The sequence below is a fragment of the Salvelinus fontinalis genome, chromosome 18, assembly GCF_029448725.1.
Source record: "Salvelinus fontinalis isolate EN_2023a chromosome 18, ASM2944872v1, whole genome shotgun sequence".
Lineage (NCBI taxonomy): Eukaryota > Metazoa > Chordata > Actinopteri > Salmoniformes > Salmonidae > Salvelinus > Salvelinus fontinalis.
Window position 1 is genome coordinate 58,354,102 of NC_074682.1, and position 23,066 is coordinate 58,377,167.

At 51.9% G+C, this 23,066-nt stretch overlaps 1 protein-coding gene across 6 annotated transcripts in view; it reads right to left on the reverse strand.

The window, feature by feature from the left end:
- atp2b2 (ATPase plasma membrane Ca2+ transporting 2) overlaps nt 1–23,066 on the reverse strand; it is a gene marked incomplete at its 5' end in the record, with an annotated part of 233,873 nt that overhangs the window by 82,093 nt on the left and 128,714 nt on the right. For all 6 annotated transcript variants that reach the window (XM_055869918.1, XM_055869921.1, XM_055869917.1 and 3 more), the window contains 3 exon segments: nt 1–8; nt 343–449; nt 673–807. The exon segment at nt 1–8 is cut by the window's left edge and continues 227 nt beyond it. In XM_055869918.1, the coding sequence (XP_055725893.1) occupies nt 1–8; nt 343–449; nt 673–807 (250 nt within the window).

Here is a 23,066-nt window from a genome sequence, read left to right on the forward strand (position 1 = left end):
TAGTACACCTGGAGGGGGAGGGTTAGAGGTCAAGGCCTTGGTAGTCTCATTCTGAGTTGTAGTACCACTATACCAAAGCCTGGCGAGCAGGGCTAAAGCCTTGAGGAGATCAATGACAAACATCATCAATCACAATCAATCTATCCCCCAAAATCAAGCTGTAGTTCCTGTAGGCCTTATGAGAAAGATCTGAGAGAATCTTATCTAAGATCTGTACAAGTGACTAGGAGGTAGAAGCTCAGGGGGTTTCTTTCCTTTCTGGATTGGGTGCTGGAAACTGAAGTTGGAACCAAGATCCATCATGGACTCTATGGTTACCAGAACAAGTTGTAAACCACTCACTTCTTGAGGACGATCTCAGAGGCTCCTTTGCTGTACATCCTGAAGGAGCCGTCTGGTAGTTTGATGACCGTGGACATGGATTTCCTGACCGAGTTGAAGGTGTACACCTGGTAGAATTAGGATTAGAACTCTTAATTAGAATTCAGAATTAGAATAATTACAATTCAAAATATAACAACTTTATCGTTCATACAATGGGGAAATGTGTCTATGGCTTCGTTACACAATGATTGACATAAAGAATAACATCAAAAACACCACCATCATCATCACCATCGTCATCACGACAGAAACAGCATGATAGAGGACCACAATGATAAAGGTGTAGACCTTGTAGAGTTTCTCCTCTGGGATCTGGTTGCGGACGGGCTGGTAATCTCTCTTCAGGTCCAGCACCAGGCCCAGCAGACCACACTCTGTCTTGTTGCCCACCTGCATGGGCAGACCACCCTCCTTGGTGGCAGGCTGGGGAGATGGAGAGACAGTCATAGGTTAAGATCACAGCTTTGAGTTCTGCCTTTTCCAACAGCTCCAGATACACAGCACATGTTGACAGGCACAGGGCCAGCAGCAGTGGCCCTCAATGGAGAGCCCTTGCTCAAGGGCACAATGGCAAGGACGGTACCTGGGATCAGAGACCAGCAGCATTCCCAGCTGCCAGTTCAGTTCCAGTTCTATTTTGTGTTGCCGTTGCCTGGGTCTTGAACCAGCAACGTTCCGGCTGCTGGTCCGCCGCTCTACACTTCACTGAGAAGTTAACCGTTTTGTTTTTGTTGCTATCAGTGAAATCAGTGCTATTATAAGAAAGACAAGAGTTAGGAAGGACAGGTACACCTTAAGGTGTTAGGAAAGGAAAGGAAGGACAGGTACACATTAAGGTGTTAGGAAAGGAAAGGAAGGAAAGGTACACCTTAAGGTGTTAGGAAAGGAAAGGAAGGACAGGTACAAATTAAGGTGTTAGGAAAGGAAAGGAAGGACAGGTACACTAAGGTGTTAGGAAAGGAAAGGAAGGACAGGTAGACATTAAGGTGTTAGGAAAGGAAGGACAGGTAGACATTAAGGTGTTAGGAAAGGAAAGGAAGGACAGGTACACATTAAGGTGTTAGGAAAGGAAAGGAAGGACAGGTACAAATTAAGGTGTTAGGAAAGGAAGGACAGGTACACATTAAGGTGTTAGGAAAGGAAGGACAGGTACACATTAAGGTGTTAGGAAAGGAAAGAAAGGACAGGTAGACATTAAGGTGTTAGGAAAGGAAGGACAGGTAGACATTAAGGTGTTAGGAAAGGAAAGGAAGGAAAGGTACACATTAAGGTGTTAGGAAAGGAAGGACAGGTACACATTAAGGTGTTAGGAAAGGAAAGGAAGGACAGGTAGACATTAAGGTGTTAGGAAAGGAAGGACAGGTAGACATTAAGGTGTTAGGAAAGGAAAGGAAGGAAAGGTACACATTAAGGTGTTAGGAAAGGAAGGACAGGTACACATTAAGGTGTTAGGAAAGGAAAGGAAGGACAGGTACACATTAAGGTGTTAGGAAAGGAAAGGAAGGACAGGTACACATTAAGGTGTTAGGAAAGGAAGGACAGGTACACATTAAGGTGTTAGGAAAGGAAAGGAAGGACAGGTACACATTAAGGTGTTAGGAAAGGAAGGACAGGTACACATTAAGGTGTTAGGAAAGGAAGGACAGGTACACATTAAGGTGTTAGGAAAGGAAGGACAGGTACACATTAAGGTGCAGTGTATAAAGTCAGAACATCTGCTGTCTCATCCACTGCCTGTTACATGGGAGTACCCCAAGGCTCGATCCTAGGCCCCACGCTCTTCTCAGTTTACATCAACAACATAGCTCAGGCAGTAGAAAGCTCTCATCCATTTATATGCAGATGATACAGTCTTATACTCAGCCGGCCCCTCCCCAGATGTTGTGTTAAACGCTCTACAACAAAGCTTTCTTAGTGCCCAACAAACTTTCTCTGCCCTTAACCTTGTTCTGAACACCTCCAAAACAAAGGTCATGTGGTTTGGTAAGAAGAATGCCCCTCTCCCCACCGGTGTGATTACTACCTCTGAGGGTTTAGAGCTTGAGGTAGTCACCTCATACAAGTACTTGGGAGTGTGGCTAGACGGTACACTGTCCTTCTCTCAGCACATATCAAAGCTGCAGGCTAAAGTTAAATCTAGACTTGGTTTTCTCTATCGTAATCGCTCCTCTTTCACCCCAGCTGCCAAACTAACCCTGATTCAGATGACCATCCTACCCATGCTAGATTACGGAGACATCATTTATAGATCGGCAGGTAAGGGTGCTCTCAAGCAGCTAGATGTTCTTTACCATTCAGCCATCAGATTTACCACCAATGCTCCTTATAGGACACATCACTGCACTCTATACTCCTCTGTAAACTGGTCATCTCTGTATAACCGTCTCAAGACCCACTGGTTGATGCTTATTTATAAAACCCTCTTAGGCCTCACTCCACCCTATCTGAGATATCTACTGCAGCCCTCATCCTCCACATACAACACCCGTTCTGCCAGTCACATTCTGTTAAAGATCCTCAAAGCACACACATCCCTGGGTCGCTCCTCTTTTCAGTTCGTTGCAGCTAGCGACTGGAACGAGCTGCAACAAACACTCAAACTGGACAGTTTTATCTCCATCTCTTCATTCAAAGACTCAATCATGGACAATTTTACTGACAGTTGTGGCTGCTTTGCATAATGTATTGTTCCCTCTACCTTCTTGTCCTTTGTGCTGTTGTCTGTGCCCAATAATTTTTGTGTCATGTTTTGTGTTGCTACCATGTTGTGTTGCTACCGTGTTGTTATCATGTTGTGTTGCTACCATGTTGTGCTGCTACCATGCTGTGTTGCTACCATGTTGTTGTCATGTTGTGTCGTTACCATGGTATGTTGTCATGTGCTGCGGCCATGTTGTGCTGTCATGTTGTGTTGCTACCATGTTGTTGTCATGTTGTGTTGCTACCATGTTGTTGTCATGTTGTGTCGTTACCATGGTATGTTGTCATGTGCTGCGGCCATGTTGTGCTGTCATGTTGTGTTGCTACCATGTTGTTGTCATGTTGTGTTGCTACCATGTTGTTGTCATGTTGTGTTGCTACCGTGTTGTTGTCATGTTGTGTTGCTGCCGTGTTGTTGTCATGTTGTGTTGCTACCATGTTGTGTTGCTACCATGTTGTTGTCATGTTGTGTTGCTACCATGTTGTGTTGTCATGTTGTGTTGCTACCATGTTTTGTGTTGCTACCATGTTGTGTTGCTACCATGTTGTGTTGCTACCATGTTGTTGTCATGTTGTGTTGCTACCATGTTGTGTTGCTACCATGTTGTGTTGCTACCATGTTGTTGTCATGTGGTCTTTCTAACATGCTTTTTGTCATGTGTTGCTGCCTTGCTATGTTGTTGTCTTAGGTCTCTCTTTATGTAGTGTTGTGTTGTCTCTCTTGTCGGGATGTGTGTTTTGTCCTATATTTATATGTTCTTATTTATTTGTATTTTTTATCCCAGCCCCCGTCCACACAGGAGGCCTTTTGCCTTTTGGTAGGCCGTCATTGTAAATAAGATTTTGTTCTTAACTGACTTGCCTCGTTAAATAAAGGTTAAATAAATCAATTAAAAATCAATTTAAAAAAGGTGTTAGGAAAGGAAGGACTGTGTCACCTGACCTGTATTGTTTTGCATGTGTTTACCACATCCAGTACAACGCATCACTAGGATGGATACACCCTGGTCCCTCTATCAACACCTTGACTAGAATGGATACACCCTGGTCCCTCTATCAACACCTTGACTAGAATGGATACACCCTGGTCCCTCTATCAACACCTTGACTAGAATGGATACACCCTGGTCCCTCTATCAACACCTTGACTAGAATGGATACACCCTGGTCCCTCTATCAACACCTTGACTAGAATGGATACACCCTGGTCCCGCTATCAACACCTTGACTAGAATGGATACACCCTGGTCCCTCTATCAACACCTTGACTAGAATGGATACTGTGGGCATACGGTTGATATACAGTGGGTATACGGTTGATATACAGTGGGTATATGGTTGATATACAGTGGGTATATGGTTGATATACAGTGGGTATACGGTTGATATACAGTGGGTATACGGTTGATATACAGTGGGTATACGGTTGATATACAGTGGGTTATACGGTTGATATACTGTGGGGTATACGGTTGATATACTGTGGGGTATACGGTTGATATACTGTGGGGTATACGGTTGATATACTGTGGGGTATACGGTTGATATACTGTGGGTTATACGGTTGATATACTGTGGGGTATACGGTTGATATAGAGTGGGTATACGGTTGATATACTGTGGGTGGGTACGGTTGATATAGAGTGGGTATACGGTTGATATACTGTGGGTATACGGTTGATATACTGTGGGTGGGTACGGTTGATATAGAGTGGGTATACGGTTGATATACTGTGGGTATACGGTTGATATACTGTGGGTGGGTACGGTTGATACACTGTATGTATACCGCACTGCTATAGCTAACTCTCTCTCCTCTGCTCTCATCCTTCTAGACCTATCGGCTGCCTTTGATACTGTGAACCATCAGATCCTCCTCTCCACCCTCTCCGAGCTGGGCATCTCCGGCGCGGCCCACGCTTGGATTGCGTTCTACCTGACAGGTCGCTCCTACCAGGTGGCGTGGCGAGAATCTGTCTCCGCACCACGTGCTCTCACCACTGGTGTCCCCCAGGGCTCTGTTCTAGGCCCTCTCCTATTCTCGCTATACACCAAGTCACTTGGCTCTGTCATATCCTCACATGGTCTCTCCTATCATTGCTATGCAGACGACACACAATTAATCTTCTCCTTTCCCCCTCTGATAACCAGGTGGTGAATCGCATCTCTGCATGTCTGGCAGAGATATCAGTGTGGATGACGGATCACCACCTCAAGCTGAACCTCGGCAAGACGGAGCTGCTCTTCCTCCCGGGGAAGGACTGTCCGTTCCATGATCTCGCCATCACGGTTGACAACTCCATTGTGTCCTCCTCCCAGAGTGTTAAGAACCTTGGCGTGATCCTGGACAACACCCTGTCGTTCTCCACTAACATCAAGGCGGTGACCCGTTCCTGTAGGTTCATGCTCTACAACATTCGCAGAGTACGACCCTGCCTCACACAGGAAGCGGCGCAGGTCCTAATCCAGGCACTTGTCATCTCCCGTCTGGATTACTGCAACTCGCTGTTGGCTGGGCTCCCTGCCTGTGCCATTAAACCCCTACAACTCATCCAGAACGCCGCAGCCCGTCTGGTGTTCAACTTTCCCAAGTTCTCTCACGTCACCCCGCACCTCCGCTCTCTCCACTGGCTTCCAGTTGAAGCTCGCATCCGCTACAAGACCATGGTGCTTGCCTACGGAGCTGTGAGGGGAACGGCACCTCCGTACCTTCAGGCTCTGATCAGGCCCTACACCCAAACAAGGGCACTGCGTTCATCCACCTCTGGCCTGCTCGCCTCCCTACCTCTGAGGAAGTACAGTTCCCGCTCAGCCCAGTCAAAACTGTTCGCTGCTCTGGCACCCCAATGGTGGAACAAACTCCCTCACGACGCCAGGTCAGCGGAGTCAATCACCACCTTCCGGAGACACCTGAAACCCCACCTCTTTAAGGAATACCTAGGATAGGATAAAGTAATCCTTCTAACCACCCCCCCTTAAAAGAGTTAGATGCACTATTGTAAAGTGGTTGTTCCACTGGATGTCATAAGGTGAATGCACCAATTTGTAAGTCGCTCTGGATAAGAGCGTCTGCTAAATGACTTAAATGTAATGTAATGTAAATGTTGATATACAGTGGGTATACGGTTGATATACAGTGGGTATACGGTTGATATACAGTGGGTATACGGTTGATATACTGTGGGTATACGGTTGATATACAGTGGGTATACGGTTGATATAGAGTGGGTATACGGTTGATATACAGTGAATGAACACTTACAGTATCAGTATGCAGAGACATTAGAGTACAGGTCAGAGATGGTGTGATGCAGTACAGTGCAGTGGTTTAGAGTACAGGTCAGAGATGGTGTGATGCAGTACAGTGCAGTGATTTAGAGTACAGGTCAGAGATGGTGTGATGCAGTACAGTGCAGTGATTTAGAGTACAGGTCAGAGATGGTGTGATGCAGTACAGTGCAGTGATTTAGAGTACAGGTCAGAGATGGTGTGATGCAGTACAGTGCAGTGATTTAGAGTACAGGTCAGAGATGGTGTGATGCAGTACAGTGCAGTGATTTAGAGTACAGGTCAGAGATGGTGTGATGTAGTACAGTGCAGTGATTTAGAGTACAGGTCAGAGATGGTGTGATGCAGTACAGTGCAGTGATTTAGAGTACAGGTCAGAGATGGTGTGATGCAGTACAGTGCAGTGATTTAGAGTACAGGTCAGAGATGGTGCGATGTGGTGTGCAGCATAGACTGTATAGTATTGTAGTCTCTACGGGCCAGGTGGCCTGTTGGTGGGGGCCACAGACTGTCAGAGGTGAATTTTTGGAGGAGGAGGGGGGGATGACCAGGGTGGGATCTGTGATAATCTTTCCTGCATGCTTCCTTGCCCCGGAGTCGTATAGGACCACGTTGGAGGGCAGGTGGCAGCCGATGAACTTCTCTGCAGACCGGACAATGTGTTGCAGTTTACCATCGCAGACCCAAACCATACAGTAATGAAGGAAGTGAGGATGGACTCAAACGATTGATGCGTAAAACTGGATCAGGATTGACTGGGAGATGTAGTTTTTTCAACTGCTTCAAGTAGTATATCGTCTGGTGAGCCTTCTGGGTGACGGCTGGGATGTTGTCCTCCCACTAGAGGCTGGGATGAAATCCTCCCTCTAGAGGCTGGGTTGTTGTCCTCCCACTAGAGGCTGGGATGTTGTCCTCCCACTAGAGGCTGGGATGTTGTCCTCCCACTAGAGGCTGGGATGTTGTTCTCCCTCTAGAGGCTGGGATGTTGTCCTCCCACTAGAGGCTGGGATGTTGTCCTCCCACTAGAAGCTGGGATGTTGTCCTCCCACTAGAGGCTGGGATGTTGTCCTCCCACTAGAGGCTGGGATGTTGTCCTCCCTCTAGAAGCTGGGATGTTGTCCTCCCTCTAGAGGCTGGGATGTTGTCCTCCCTCTAGAGGCTGGGATGTTGTCCTCCCTCTAGAGGCTGGGATGTTGTCCTCCCTCTAAAGGATGGGTTGTTGTCCTCCCACTAGAGGATGGGTTGTTGTCCTCCCTCTAGAGGCTGGGATGTTGTCCTCCCACTAGAGGCTGGGATGTTGTCCTCCCACTAGAGGCTGGGATGTTGTCCTCCCACTAGAGGCTGGGATGTTGTCCTCCCTCTAGAGGCTGGGATGTTGTCCTCCCTCTAGATGCTGGGATGTTGTCCTCCCTCTAGAGCACAGGTGTCAAACTCATTCCACGGGGGGCCGAGTGTCTGCGGGTTTTCGCTCCTCCCTTGTACTTGATTGATGAATTAACATCACTAATTAGTTAGGAACTCCCCACACCTGGTTGTCTAGGGCTTTATTGAAAGGAAAAACCAAAAACCTGCAGACACTAGGCCCTCCGTGGAATGAGTTTGACACCCCTGCTCTAGAGGCTGGGATGTTGTCCTCCCTCTAAAGGATGGGTTGTTGTCCTCCCACTAGAGGCTGGGATGTTGTTCTCCCACTAGAGGCTGGGATGTTGTCCTCCCTCTAGAGGCTGGGATGTTGTCCTCCCACTAGAGGCTGGGATGTTGTCCTCCCTCTAAAGGATGGGTTGTTGTCCTCCCACTAGAGGCTGGGATGTTGTCCTCCCTCTAGAGGCTGGGATGTTGTCCTCCCTCTAAAGGATGGGTTGTTGTCCTCCCACTAGAGGATGGGTTGTTGTCCTCCCTCTAGAGGCTGGGATGTTGTCCTCCCACTAGAGGCTGGGATGTTGTCCTCCCACTAGAGGCTGGGATGTTGTCCTCCCACTAGAGGCTGGGATGTTGTGCTCCCACTAGAGGCTGGGATGTTGTCCTCCCTCTAGATGCTGGGATGTTGTCCTCCCTCTAGAGGCTGGGATGTTGTCCTCCCACTAGAGGCTGGGATGTTGTGCTCCCACTAGAGGCTGGGATGTTGTCCTCCCTCTAGAGGCTGGGATGTTGTCCTCCCTCTAGAGGCTGGGATGTTGTCCTCCCTCTAGAGGCTGGGATGTTGTCCTCCCACTAGAGGCTGGGATGTTGTCCTCCCACTAGAGGCTGGGATGTTGTCCTCCCACTAGAGGCTGGGATGTTGTCCTCCCACTAGAGGCTGGGATGTTGTCCTCCCTCTAGATGCTGGGATGTTGTCCTCCCTCTAGATGCTGGGATGTTGTCCTCCCTCTAGAGCACAGGTGTCAAACTCATTCCACGGGGGGCCGAGTGTCTGCGGGTTTTCGCTCCTCCCTTGTACTTGATTGATGAATTAACATCACTAATTAGTTAGGAACTCCCCACACCTGGTTGTCTAGGGCTTTATTGAAAGGAAAAACCAAAAACCTGCAGACACTAGGCCCTCCGTGGAATGAGTTTGACACCCCTGCTCTAGAGGCTGGGATGTTGTCCTCCCTCTAAAGGATGGGTTGTTGTCCTCCCACTAGAGGCTGGGATGTTGTCCTCCCTCTAGAGGCTGGGATGTTGTCCTCCCTCTAGAGGCTGGGATGAAATCCTCCCTCTAGAGGCTGGGATGTTGTCCTCCCTCTAGAGGCTGGGATGTTGTCCTCCCACTAGAGGCTGGGATGTTGTCCTCCCTCTAGAGGCTGGGATGAAATCCTCCCTCTAGAGGCTGGGATGTTGTCCTCCCTCTAGAGGCTGGGATGTTGTCCTCCCACTAGAGGCTGGGATGTTGTCCTCCCACTAGAGGCTGGGATGTTGTCCTCCCTCTAGAGGCTGGGATGTTGTCCTCCCTCAGGAAGCTGGGATGTTGTCCTCCCTCTAGAGGCTGGGATGTTGTCCTGCCACTAGAGGATGGGATGTTGTCCTCCCACTAGAGGCTGGGATGTTGTCCTCCCTCTAGAGGCTGGGATGTTGTGCTCCCACTAGAGGCTGGGATGTTGTCCTCCCACTAAAGGATGGGATGTTGTCCTCCCTCTAGAGGCTGGGATGTTGTCCTCCCACTAGAGGCTGGGATGTTGTTCTCCCACTAGAGGCTGGGATGTTGTCCTCCCACTAGAGGCTGGGATGTTGTCCTCCCTCTAGAGGCTGGGATGTTGTCCTCCCTCTAGAGGCTGGGATGTTGTTCTCCCTCTAGAGGCTGGGATGTTGTCCTCCCTCTAGAGGCTGGGATGTTGTCCTCCCTCTAGAGGCTGGGATGTTGTCCTCCCTCTAGAGGCTGGGATGTTGTCCTCCCACTAGAGGCTGGGATGTTGTCCTCCCACTAGAGGCTGGGATGTTGTCCTCCCTCTAGAGGCTGGGATGAAATCCTCCCTCTAGAGGCTGGGATGTTGTCCTCCCTCTAGAGGCTGGGATGTTGTCCTCCCACTAGAGGCTGGGATGTTGTCCTCCCTCTAGAGGCTGGGATGTTGTCCTCCCTCTAGAGGCTGGGATGTTGTCCTCCCTCAGGAAGCTGGGATGTTGTCCTCCCTCTAGAGGCTGGGATGTTGTCCTGCCACTAGAGGATGGGATGTTGTCCTCCCACTAGAGGCTGGGATGTTGTCCTCCCTCTAGAGGCTGGGATGTTGTGCTCCCACTAGAGGCTGGGATGTTGTCCTCCCACTAAAGGATGGGATGTTGTCCTCCCTCTAGAGGCTGGGATGTTGTCCTCCCACTAGAGGCTGGGATGTTGTTCTCCCACTAGAGGCTGGGATGTTGTCCTCCCACTAGAGGCTGGGATGTTGTCCTCCCTCTAGAGGATGGGATGTTGTCCTCCCTCTAGAGGCTGGGATGTTGTTCTCCCTCTAGAGGCTGGGATGTTGTCCTCCCTCTAGAGGCTGGGATGTTGTCCTCCCTCTAGAGGCTGGGATGTTGTCCTCCCACTAGAGGCTGGGATGTTGTCCTCCCACTAGAGGCTGGGATGTTGTCCTCCCTCTAGAGGCTGGGATGTTGTCCTCCCTCTAGAGGCTGGGATGTTGTCCTCCCTCTAGATGCTGGGATGTTGTCCTCCCTCTAGATGCTGGGATGTTGTCCTCCCACTAGATGCTGGGATGTTGTCCTCCCTCTAGATGCTGGGATGTTGTCCTCCCTCTAGATGCTGGGATGTTGTCCTCCCTCTAGAGGCTGGGATGTTGTCCTCCCTCTAGAGGCTGGGATGTTGTCCTCCCTCTAGAGGCTGGGATGTTGTCCTCCCACTAGAGGCTGGGATGTTGTCCTCCCACTAGAAGCTGGGATGTTGTCCTCCCTCCAGATGCTGGGATGTTGTCCTCCCTCTAAAGGATGGGATGTTGTCCTCCCTCTAGAGGCTGGGATGTTGTCCTCCCTCTAGAAGCTGTGATGTTGTCCTCCCTCTAGAAGCTGGGATGTTGTCCTCCCACTAGAGGCTGGGATGTTGTCCTCCCTCTAGAGGCTGGGATGTTGTCCTCCCTCTAGAGGCTGGGATGTTGTCCTCCCTCTAGAGGCTGGGATGTTGTCCTCCCTCTAGAAGCTGTGATGTTGTCCTCCCTCTAGAAGCTGGGATGTTGTCCTCCCACTAGAGGCTGGGATGTTGTCCTCCCTCTAGAGGCTGGGATGTTGTCCTCCCTCTAGAGGCTGGGATGTTGTCCTCCCTCTAGAGGCTGGGATGTTGTCCTCCCTCTAGAGGCTGGGATGTTGTCCTCCCACTAGAGGCTGGGATGTTGTCCTCCCTCTAGAGGCTGTGATGTTGTCCTCCCTCTAGAGGCTGGGATGTTGTCCTCCCTCTAGAGGTGGTGGGAAACGATGGTCCCCAGGAAGTTGAATGATTCAGCCGTGCTAACAGCTGAGCCATCCATCTGGAGGGGGCCAGATGGTGGGGGGTCGTATTCTGAAGTCAACCACCATTTCCACGTTTTTTATCTGTGTTGAGTTCCAGGTTATTGCGACTGCACCAGGCCACTAGCCGGTCGACCTCTCCACGGTGTATGGACTCCGAGACCGATCAGAGTGGTGGGTCATCTGAAAACTGGAGTAGTTTGACACAATGCCTTGTTGGAGGTACAGTCATTGGCGTAGAGGTGAGAGCACGGATCCCTGCCGGTGTTGAGGGATACATTCGCTATCAACAAATGATTTGTAATTATGCTTATCCCCCCCCCCCAGAGCTTTGGGCCAGTAACCAAAAAAGTTGGTGGATTGAATCCCCGAGCTGACGAGGTAAAAAATCTGTCGTTCTGATCCTGAAAGAGGCAGTTAACTCACTGTTCCCCGGTAGGCCGTCATTGTAAATAAGAACTTGTTCTTAACTGACTTGCCTAATTAAAGTTCAGTCCTTCGGGCGTGGTATCAGGGGGGTATCAGGGGGGTATCAGGGGGGTATCAGGGGGGTATCAGGGTATCAAGGGGGTAGCAGGGGGGTATCAGGGTATCAGGGGGGTATCAAGGGGTATCAGGGGGGGTATCAGGGTATCAGGGTATCAAGGGGTATCAGGGTAGCAGGGGTATCAGGGTAGCAGGGGGGTATCAGGGGGGTATCAGGGTATCAGGGTATCAGGGGGGTATCAGGGGGGTATCAGGGTATCAGGGGGGTATCAGGGGGGTATCAGGGTATCAGGGTATCAGGGGGGTATCGGGGGGTATCAGGGTATCAGGGGGGTATAAAGGGGTATCAGGGTATCAGGGGGGGTATCAAGGGGTATCAGGGTATCAGGGGGGGTATCAGGGTATCAGGGTATCAAGGGGTATCAGGGTAGCAGGGGTATCAGGGTAGCAGGGGGGTATCAGGGTATCAAGGGGGTAGCATGGGGGGTATCAGGGTATCAGGGTATCAGGGGGGTATCAGGGTATCAGGGGGGTATCAGGGGGTATCAGGGGGTATCAGGGGAATATCAGGGTATCAGGGGAATATCAGGGTAGCAGGGGGGTAGCAGGGTAGCAGGGGGGTATCAGGGGGGTATCAGGGGGGTATCAGGGGGGTATCAGGGTATCGGCGGGTATCAGGGGGTATCAGGGTATCAGGGGGTATCAGGGTATCATGGGGTATCAGGGTATCAGGGGGGTAGCAGGGTATCAGGGGGGTATCAGGGGGGTATCAGGGGGGTATCAAGGGGGTATCAGGGGGGTAGCAGGGTATCAGGGGGGTATCAGGGTATCAGGGTGTATCAGGGGGGTATCAGGGGGGTATCAGGGTATCAAGGGGGTATCAGGGTATCAGGAAGGTATCAGGGTATCAGGGGGTATCAGGGTATCAGTGGGGTATCAGGGTATCAGTGGGGTATCAGGGTATCAGGGGGGTATCAGGGGAACTCAAACCTAGTGACAGAGGCCATTCCACCGTACACTACATTGTGATGGTAATAGTAACAATTTTTGGCGTATGGTTGAAGTGTAAGTTCAGTCCTTGGCTGACCCCTACTCCGACTTTTTACTCTACTGCAGGAGGAGCGGAGCTAAAATTGGTGTGGAGAAGAGAGGAGCTGGCCAGAGCTGGTCTGGGTGTGTCGGGGTAACAGCTGTCCTCTCTCTGGTCTCTCCATGGCCACTGGAGCGTTGCTAAGGCGTCCTGTGGGTAGCAACATATGGCGAGGGGGGAGCTGGCACACTCTATTTCCTCTTAGACCTGTTTGGTGGAGACTGGGTTTTTCACAGCCACATCTCTCTCCTCTCTACCCCTCGTCCCTCTCCTGGGTCTCTCTCCTCTCTACCCCTCGTCCCTCTCCTGGGTCTCTCTCCTCTCTACCCCTCGTCCCTCTCCTGGGTCTCTCTCCTCTCTACCCCTCGTCCCTCACCTGGGTGTCTCTCTCTCCTCTCTACCCCTCTTCCCTCTCCTAGGTCTCTCTCTCTCCTCTCTACCCCTCTTCCCTCTCCTGGGTCTCTCTCTCTCCTCTCTACCCCTCTTCCCTCTCCTGGGTCTCTCTCTCTCCTCTCTACCCCTCTTCCCTCTTCCCTCTCCTGGGTCTCTCTCTCTCTACCCCTCGTCCCTCACCTGGGTCTCTCTCCTCTCTACCCCTCTTCCCTCTCCTGGGTCTCTCTCCTCTCTACCCCTCGTCCCTCACCTGGGTCTCTCTCTCTCCTCTCTACCCCTCTTCCCTCTCCTGGGTCTCTCTCTCTCTACCCCTCTTCCCTCACCTGGGTGTCTCTCTCTCCTCTCTACCCCTCTTCCCTCTCCTGGGTCTCTCTCTCTCCTCTCTACCCCTCTTCCCTCTCCTGGGTCTCTCTCTCTCTACCCCTCTTCCCTCTCCTGGGTCTCTCTCTCTCCTCTCTACCCCTCTTCCCTCTCCTGGGTCTCTCTCTCTCCTCTCTACCCCTCTTCCCTCTCCTGGGTCTCTCTCTCTCCTCTCTACCCCTCTTCCCTCTCCTGGGTCTCTCTCTCTCTACCCCTCGTCCCTCACCTGGGTCTCTCTCCTCTCTACCCCTCTTCCCTCTCCTGGGTCTCTCTCCTCTCTACCCCTCGTCCCTCACCTGGGTGTCTCTCTCTCCTCTCTACCCCTCTTCCCTCTCCTGGGTCTCTCTCTCTCCTCTCTACCCCTCTTCCCTCTCCTGGGTCTCTCTCTCTCTACCCCTCTTCCCTCTCCTGGGTCTCTCTCTCTCCTCTCTACCCCTCTTCCCTCTCCTGGGTCTCTCTCTCTCCTCTCTACCCCTCTTCCCTCTCCTGGGTCTCTCTCTCTCTACCCCTCCTCCCTCTCCTGGGTCTCTCTCTCTCCTCTCTACCCCTCTTCCCTCTCCTGGGTCTCTCTCTCTCCTCTCTACCCCTCTTCCCTCACCTGGGTCCCTCTCTCTCCTCTCTACCCCTCTTCCCTCACCTGGGTCCCTCTCTCTCCTCTCTACCCCTCTTCCCTCACCTGGGTCCCTCTCTCTCCTCTCTACCCCTCGTCCCTCACCTGGGTCTCTCTCTCTCCTCTCTACCCCTCGTCCCTCACCTGGGTCTCTCTCCTCTCTACCCCTCGTCCCTCAACTGGGTGTCTCTCTCCTCTCTACCCCTCGTCCCTCACCTGGGTCTCTCTCTCCTCTCTACCCCTCTTCCCTCACCTGGGTGTCTCTCTCCTCTCTACCCCTCTTCCCTCTCCTGGGTGTCTCTCTCCTCTCTACCCCTCGTCCCTCACCTGGGTCTCTCTCTCTCTCTCTCTACCCCTCGTCCCTCACCTGGGTCTCTCTCCTCTCTACCCCTCGTCCCTCAACTGGGTGTCTCTCTCCTCTCTACCCCTCGTCCCTCACCTGGGTCTCTCTCTCCTCTCTACCCCTCGTCCCTCACCTGGGTCTCTCTCTCTCTCCTCTCTACCCCTCGTCCCTCACCTGGGTCTCTCTCTCTCTCCTCTCTACCCCTCGTCCCTCACCTGGGTCTCTCTCTCTCTCCTCTCTACCCCTCGTCCCTCACCTGGGTCTCTCTCTCTCCTCTCTACCCCTCGTCCCTCACCTGGGTGTCTCTCTCTCCTCTCTACCCCTCGTCCCTCACCTGGGTGTCTCTCTCTCCTCTCTACCCCTCTTCCCTCAACTGGGTGTCTCTCTCCTCTCTACCCCTCGTCCCTCACCTGGGTCTCTCTCTCTCCTCTCTACCCCTCGTCCCTCACCTGGGTGTCTCTCTCTCCTCTCTACCCCTCGTCCCTCACCTGGGTGTCTCTCTCTCCTCTCTACCCCTCGTCCCTCACCTGGGTGTCTCTCTCTCCTCTCTACCCCTCTTCCCTCTCCTAGGTGTCTCTCTCTCTCCTCTCTACCCCTCTTCCCTCACCTGGGTGTCTCTCTCCTCTCTACCCCTCGTCCCTCACCTGGGTGTCTCTCTCCTCTCGACCCCTCTTCCCTCACCTGGGTGTCTCTCTCCTCTCTACCCCTCGTCCCTCACCTGGGTGTCTCTCTCTCTCCTCTCTACCCCTCGTCCCTCACCTAGGTGTCTCTCTCCTCTCTACCCCTCGTCCCTCACCTGGGTCTCTCTCTCTCCTCTCTACCCCTCTTCCCTCACCTAGGTGTCTCTGTCTCTACTCTCTACCCCTCGTCCCTCACCTGGGTCTCTCTCCTCTCGACCCCTCATCCCTCTCCTAGGTCTCTCTCTTTACTCTCTACCCCTCTTCCCTCTTCCCTCTCCTAGGTCTCTCTCTTTACTCTCTACCCCTCGTCCCTCACCTGGGTGTCTCTCTCCTCTCGACCCCTCTTCCCTCTCCTAGGTCTCTCTCTCTCCTCTCTACCCCTCTTCCCTCTCCTAGGTGTTTCTCTCTCTCCTCTCTACCCCTCTTCCCTCTCCTAGGTCTCTCTCTCTCCTCTCTACCCCTCTTCCCTCTCCTAGGTGTCTCTCTCTCTCCTCTCTACCCCTCTTCCCTCTTCCAGGTGTCGCTCTCTCTCCTCTCTACCCCTCTTCCAGGTGTCTCTCTCTCTCCTCTCTACCCCTCTTCCAGGTCTCTCTCTCTCTCCTCTCTACCCCTCTTCCAGGTCTCTCTCTCTCTCCTCTCTACCCCTCTTCCCTCTCCTAGGTGTCTCTCTCTCTCCTCTCTACCCCTCTTCCCTCTCCTAGGTCTCTCTCTCTCCTCTCTACCCCTCTTCCAGGTGTCTCTCTCTCTCTCCTCTCTACCCCTCTTCCAGGTGTCTCTCTCTCTCCTCTCTACCCCTCTTCCAGGTGTCTCTCTCTCTCCTCTCTACCCCTCTTCCCTCACCTAGGTGTCTCTCTCTCGCCTCTCTACCCCTCTTCCCTCTCCATAGACAACACTCTCTCCTCTCTCTCCCTCTCCTGTGCTCCCTTCTCTCTCACTCTGTAGGGGAATCTAGGGACAGAGGACAAACTGGGAGACTGTGATGCTAGCTGTAGTACTGTACTGCAGTAAAACCAGGATGGCCAGGGATACGGACAGGGGACAGACTGGGGGACTATGAGGTGATAGGACAGGGGACAGACTGGGGGACTATGAGGTGATAGGACAGGAGACAGACTGGGGGACTATGAGGTGATAGGACAGGGGACAGACTGGGAGACCACGAGGTGATAGGACAGGGGACAGACTGGGGGACTATGAGGTGATAGGACAGGAGACAGACTGGGGGACTATGAGGTGATAGGACAGGGGACAGACTGGGGGACTATGAGGTGATAGGACAGGAGACAGACTGGGGGACTATGAGGTGATAGGACAGGGGACAGACTGGGGGACAATGAGGTGATAGGACAGGAGACAGACTGGGGGACTATGAGGTGATAGGACAGGGGACAGACTGGGGGACTATGAGGTGATAGGACAGGGGACAGACTGGGGGACTATGAGGTGATAGGACAGGGGACAGACTGGAGGACTATGAGGTGATAGGACAGGGGACAGACTGGGGGACTATGAGGTGATAGGACAGGGGACAGACTGGAGGACTATGAGGTGATGGGACAGACGACAGACTGGGGGACTATGAGGTGATAGGACAGGAGACAGACTGGGGGACTATGAGGTGATAGGACAGGAGACAGACTGGGGGACAATGAGGTGATAGGACAGGGGACAGACTGGGGAACCACAAGGTGATAGGACAGGGGACAGACTGGGGGACTATGAGGTGATAGGACAGGGGACAGACTGGGGGACTATGAGGTGATAGGACAGGGGACAGACTGGGAGACTATGAGGTGATAGGACAGCAGACAGACTGGGGGACTATGAGGTGATAGGACAGGGGACAGACTGGGGGACTATGAGGTGATAGGACAGGGGACAGACTGGAGGACTATGAGGTGATAGGACAGGGGACAGACTGGGGGACTATGAGGTGATAGGACAGGGGACAGACTGGGGGACTATGAGGTGATAGGACAGGGGCAGGCTGGGGGACCACGAGGTGATAGGACAGGGGACAGACTGGGAGACTATGAGGTGATAGGACAGGGGACAGACTGGAGGACTATGAGGTGAGAGGACAGGGGACAGACTGGAGGACTATGAGGTGATAGGACAGACTGGGGGACTATGAGGTGATAGGACAGGGGACAGACTGGGAGACTATGAGGTGATAGGACAGGGGACAGACTGGGGGACTATGAGGTGATAGGACAGGGGACAGACTGGGGGACTATGAGGTGATAGGACAGGGGACAGACTGGAGGACTATGAGGTGATAGGACAGACGACAGACTGGGGGACTATGAGGTGATAGGACAGGAGACAGACTGGGGGACTATGAGGTGATAGGACAGACTGGGGGACTATGAGGTGATAGGACAGGGGACAGACTGGGGGACTATGAGGTGATAGGACAGGGGACAGACTGGGAGACTATGAGGTGATAGGACAGGGGACAGACTGGAGGACTATGAGGTGATAGGACAGACTGGGGGACTATGAGGTGATAGGACAGACTGGGGGACTATGAGGTGATAGGACAGCAGACAGACTGGGGGACTATGAGGTGATAGGACAGGGGACAGACTGCGGGACTATGAGGTGATAGGACAGGGGACAGACTGGGGGACAATGAGGTGATAGGACAGGGGACAGACTGGGGGACTATGAGGTGATAGGACAGGGGACAGACTGGAGGACTATGAGGTGATAGGACAGACTGGGGGACTATGAGGTGATAGGACAGACTGGGGGACTATGAAGTGATAGGACAGGGGACAGACTGGGGGACTATGAGGTGATAGGACAGGGGACAGACTGGGAGACTATGAGGTGATAGGACAGGGGACAGACTGGAGGACTATGAGGTGATAGGACAGACTGGGGGACTATGAGGTGATAGGACAGACTGGGGGACTATGAGGTGATAGGACAGGAGACAGACTGGGGGACTATGAGGTGATAGGACAGGGGACAGACTGGGGGACTATGAGGTGATAGGACAGACTGGGGGACTATGAGGTGATAGGACAGGAGACAGACTGGGGGACTATGAGGTGATAGGACAGGGGACAGACTGGAGGACTATGAGGTGATAGGACAGACTGGGGGACTATGAGGTGATAGGACAGGGGACAGACTGGGAGACTATGAGGTGATAGGACAGCAGACAGACTGGGAGACTATGAGGTGATAGGACAGGGGACAGACTGGGGGACTATGAGGTGATAGGACAGGGGACAGACTGGGGGACTATGAGGTGATAGGACAGGGGACAGACTGGGGGACTATGAGGTGATAGGACAGGAGACAGACTGGGGGACAATGAGGTGATAGGACAGGGGACAGACTGGGGAACCACAAGGTGATAGGACAGGGGACAGACTGGGGGACTATGAGGTGATAGTACAGGGGACAGACTGGAGGACTATGAGGTGATAGGACAGGGGACAGACTGGGGAACCACAAGGTGATAGGACAGGGGACAGACTGGGGGACTATGAGGTGATAGGACAGGGGACAGACTGGGAGACCACGAGGTGATAGGACAGGGGACAGACTGGGGGACTATGAGGTGATAGGACAGCAGACAGACTGGGGGACTATGAGGTGATAGGACAGGGGACAGACTGGGGGACTATGAGGTGATAGGACAGGGGACAGACTGGGGGACTATGAGGTGATAGGACAGGGGACAGACTGGGGGACTATGAGGTGATAGGACAGGGGACAGACTGGGGGACTATGAGGTGATAGGACAGGGGACAGACTGGGGGACTATGAGGTGATAGGACAGGAGACAGACTGGGGGACAATGAGGTGATAGGACAGGGGACAGACTGGGGAACCACAAGGTGATAGGACAGGGGACAGACTGGGGGACTATGAGGTGATAGGACAGGGGACAGACTGGGAGACCACGAGGTGATAGGACAGGGGACAGACTGGGGGACTATGAGGTGATAGGACAGCAGACAGACTGGGGGACTATGAGGTGATAGGACAGGAGACAGACTGGAGGACTATGAGGTGATAGGACAGGGGACAGACTGGGGGACTATGAGGTGATAGGACAGGGGACAGACTGGGGGACTATGAGGTGATAGGACAGGAGACAGACTGGGGGACTATGAGGTGATAGGACAGGAGACAGACTGGAGGACTATGAGGTGATAGGACAGGAGACAGACTGGAGGACTATGAGGTGATAGGACAGGGGACAGACTGGGGGACTATGAGGTGATAGGACAGGAGACAGACTGGAGGACTATGAGGTGATAGGACAGGGGACAGACTGGAGGACTATGAGGTGATAGGACAGGGGACAGACTGGGGGACTATGAGGTGATAGGACAGGAGACAGACTGGAGGACTATGAGGTGATAGGACAGGGGACAGACTGGGGGACTATGAGGTGATAGGACAGGGGACAGACTGGGAGACCACGAGGTGATAGGACAGGGGCAGGCTGGGGGACCACAAGGTGATAGGACAGCAGACAGACTGGGGGACTATGAGGTGATAGGACAGGGGACAGACTGGGGGACTATGAGGTGATAGGACAGCAGACAGACTGGGGGACTATGAGGTGATAGGACAGGGGACAAGACTGGGGGACTATGAGGTGATAGGACAGGGGACAGACTGGGGGACTATGAGGTGATAGGACAGTGGACAAGACTGGGGGACTATGAGGTGATAGGACAGGGGACAGACTGGGGGACTATGAGGTGATAGGACAGGGGACAGACTGGGGGACTATGAGGTGATAGGACAGGGGACAGACTGGGAGGACAGGAGGGAGAAGAGAGGGAGGACAGGGGGAGAAGAGAGGGATCACAGGAGGGAGAAGAGAGGGATCACAGGGGAGAAAGAGAGGGAGGACAGGGGGGGGAAAGAGAGGGAGGACAGGGGGAGAAGAGAGGGATCACAGGAGGGAGAAGAGAGGGAGGACAGGAGGGAGAAGAGAGGGATCACAGGAGGGAGAAGAGAGGGATCACAGGGGAGAAAGAGAGGGAGGACAGGGGAGAAGAGAGGGAGGACAGGAGGGAGAAGAGAGGGATCACAGGAGGGAGAAGAGAGGGATCACAGGGGAGAAAGAGAGGGAGGACAGGAGGGAGAAGAGAGGGAGGACAGGGGAAGAAGAGAGGTGAGGACAGGGGGAGAAGAGAGGTAGGACAGGGGAGAAAGAGAGGGAGGACAGGGGAGAAAGATAGGGAGGACAGGAGGGAGAAGAGAGGGAGGACAGGAGGGAGAAGAGAGGGAGGACAGGAGGGAGAAGAGAGGGAGGACAGGAGGGAGAAGAGAGTGAGGACAGGAGGGAGAAAGAGAGGGAGGGCAGGAGGGAGAAGAGAAGGAGGACAGGAGGGAGAAGAGAGTGAGGACAGGAGGGAGAAAGAGAGGGTGGACAGGAGGGAGAAGAGAGGGAGGACAGGGGAGAAAGAGAGGGAGGACAGGAGGGAGAAGAGAGGGAGGACAGGAGGGAGAAGAGAGGGAGGACAGGAGGGAGAAGAGAGGGAGGACAGGAGGGAGAAGAGAGGGAGGACAGGAGGGAGAAGAGAGTGAGGACAGGAGGGAGAAAGAGAGGGAGGACAGGGGGAGAAGAGAGGGAGGACAGGGGAGAAAGAGAGGGAGGACAGGAGGGAGAAGAGAGGGAGGACAGGAGGGAGAAGAGAGGGAGGACAGGAGGGAGAAGAGAGGGAGGACAGGACGGAGAAAGAGAGGGAGGACAGGGGAGAATGAGAGGGAGGACAGGGGGAGAAGAGAGGGAGGACAGGGGAGAAAGAGAGGGAGGACAGGGGGAGAAAAGAGGGAGGACAGGAGGGAGAAGAGAGGGAGGACAGGAGGGAGAAAGAGAGGGAGGACAGGGGAGAAAGAGAGGGAGGACAGGGGGAGAAGAGAGGGAGGACAGGGGAGAAAGAGAGGGAGGACAGGAGGGAGAACAGAGGGAGGACAGGGGAGAAAGAGAGGGAGGACAGGAGGGAGAAGAGAGGGAGGACAGGAGGGAGAAGAGAGGGAGGACAGGAGGGAGAAAGAGACTAATGTAGTGAGTAACGACTGGACCGGCTTGTGACCCAAGATCTCATAACAGATAGGCTACAGAGCCTGTCGTGGACTTATCCCACATTTTGTTGTGCTACAACCTAAATTCAAAATGGACGAACAAAAAATGTCACACATCTACACACAATATCCTATAATGACAATGTGAAAACATGTTTTTAAATTGAAAATGAAATAAAGGAATATATAATTAACATAATTATTCAACCCCCTGAGTCAATACATTAAAATCACCTTTGGCAGCGATTACAGCTGTGAGTCTTTCTGGGTAAATCTAAGAGCTTTCCACATCTGGATTGTTCAACATTGTCCATTAATCTTTTTTCAAAAAATGTTTTTTTTTAATGTCTACTTTAAAAAAATTAAAATCTACCCTGGAAGGATATTGACATCATCCCGTCAATCGAGGATGCCTGGTCGTTCTTTAAAAGTAATTTCCTCACCATCTTAAATAAGCATGCCCCATTCAAAAAATGCAGAACCAAGAACAGATATAGCCCTTGGTTCACTCCAGACCTGACTGCCCTCGACCAGCACAAAAACATCCTGTGGCGGACTGCACTAGCATCGAATAGTCCCCGCGATATGCAACTGTTCAGGGAAGTCAGGAACCAAAGCACGCAGTCAGTCAGGAAAGCAAAGGCTAGCTTTTTCAAACAGAAATGTACATAGTCCATCGGTATATAGCCCACCCAATCTACCTACCTTATCCCCATATTGTTTTTATTTACTTTCCTGCTGTTTTGTACACCATTATTTCTACTTGCACATCATCATCCTCTGCTTATTTATCATCTGCTCATTTATCACTCCAGTGTTGATCTGCTAAATTGTAATTACTTCGCTACTATGACCTATTTATTGCCTTACCTCCTCACGCCATTTGCACACACTGTATATAGACTTTCTTTTTTTCTCTATTGTGTTATTGACTGTATGTTGGTTTATTCCATGTGTAACTCTGTTGTTGTTATTTGTGTCGCACTGCTTTGCTTTATCTTGGCCAAGTCGCAGTTGTAAATGAGAACTTGTTCTCAACTAGCCTACCTGGTTAAATAAAGGTCAATTTAAAAAAAATGTTTTATCTACCAATAGGTGCCCTTCTTTACGAGGTATTGGACAACCTCCCTGGTCTTTGTGGTTGAATCTGTTTGAAATTCACTGCTCGACTGAGGGACCTTCCAGATAATTCTATGTGTGGGGGTACAGCGATGAGGTAGTGATTCAACAATCATGTTAAACATTATTATTGCACACCGAATGAATCCACGCAACTTATTAACGTGACTTGTTAAGCACATTTTTACTCCTGAACGTATTTACTGTCGGCGTTAAACCATAACGAAGGATTTGAATAGGTATTAACTGAAGACATATCAGTTCGAATAACATCCCCTTTGACGTTACGGGGTATTGTGTGTAGGCCAGCGATATATAATCCATTTGAAAACCAGGCTGTGTAAAAACAAACAAACTGTGGAATAGGTAAAAAGGTGTGTGAATACTTCCTGAATACACTGTATATACATGTTTAGCATGACGATTGATATAATGATGGCCTGTATTACACGCCTTGCTGTATGCTTCCTTCTATATCCCAGATGCTTTATTTCACCTTTATTTCACCTTTATTTCACCTTTATTTCACCTTTATTTAACCGAGGCAAGTCAGTTAAGAACAAACTCAGCCTGGCACATACATATGTAATTTTACTACTCTTGATAATTCTAATACTGTATAACCTAAATGTTTACTGT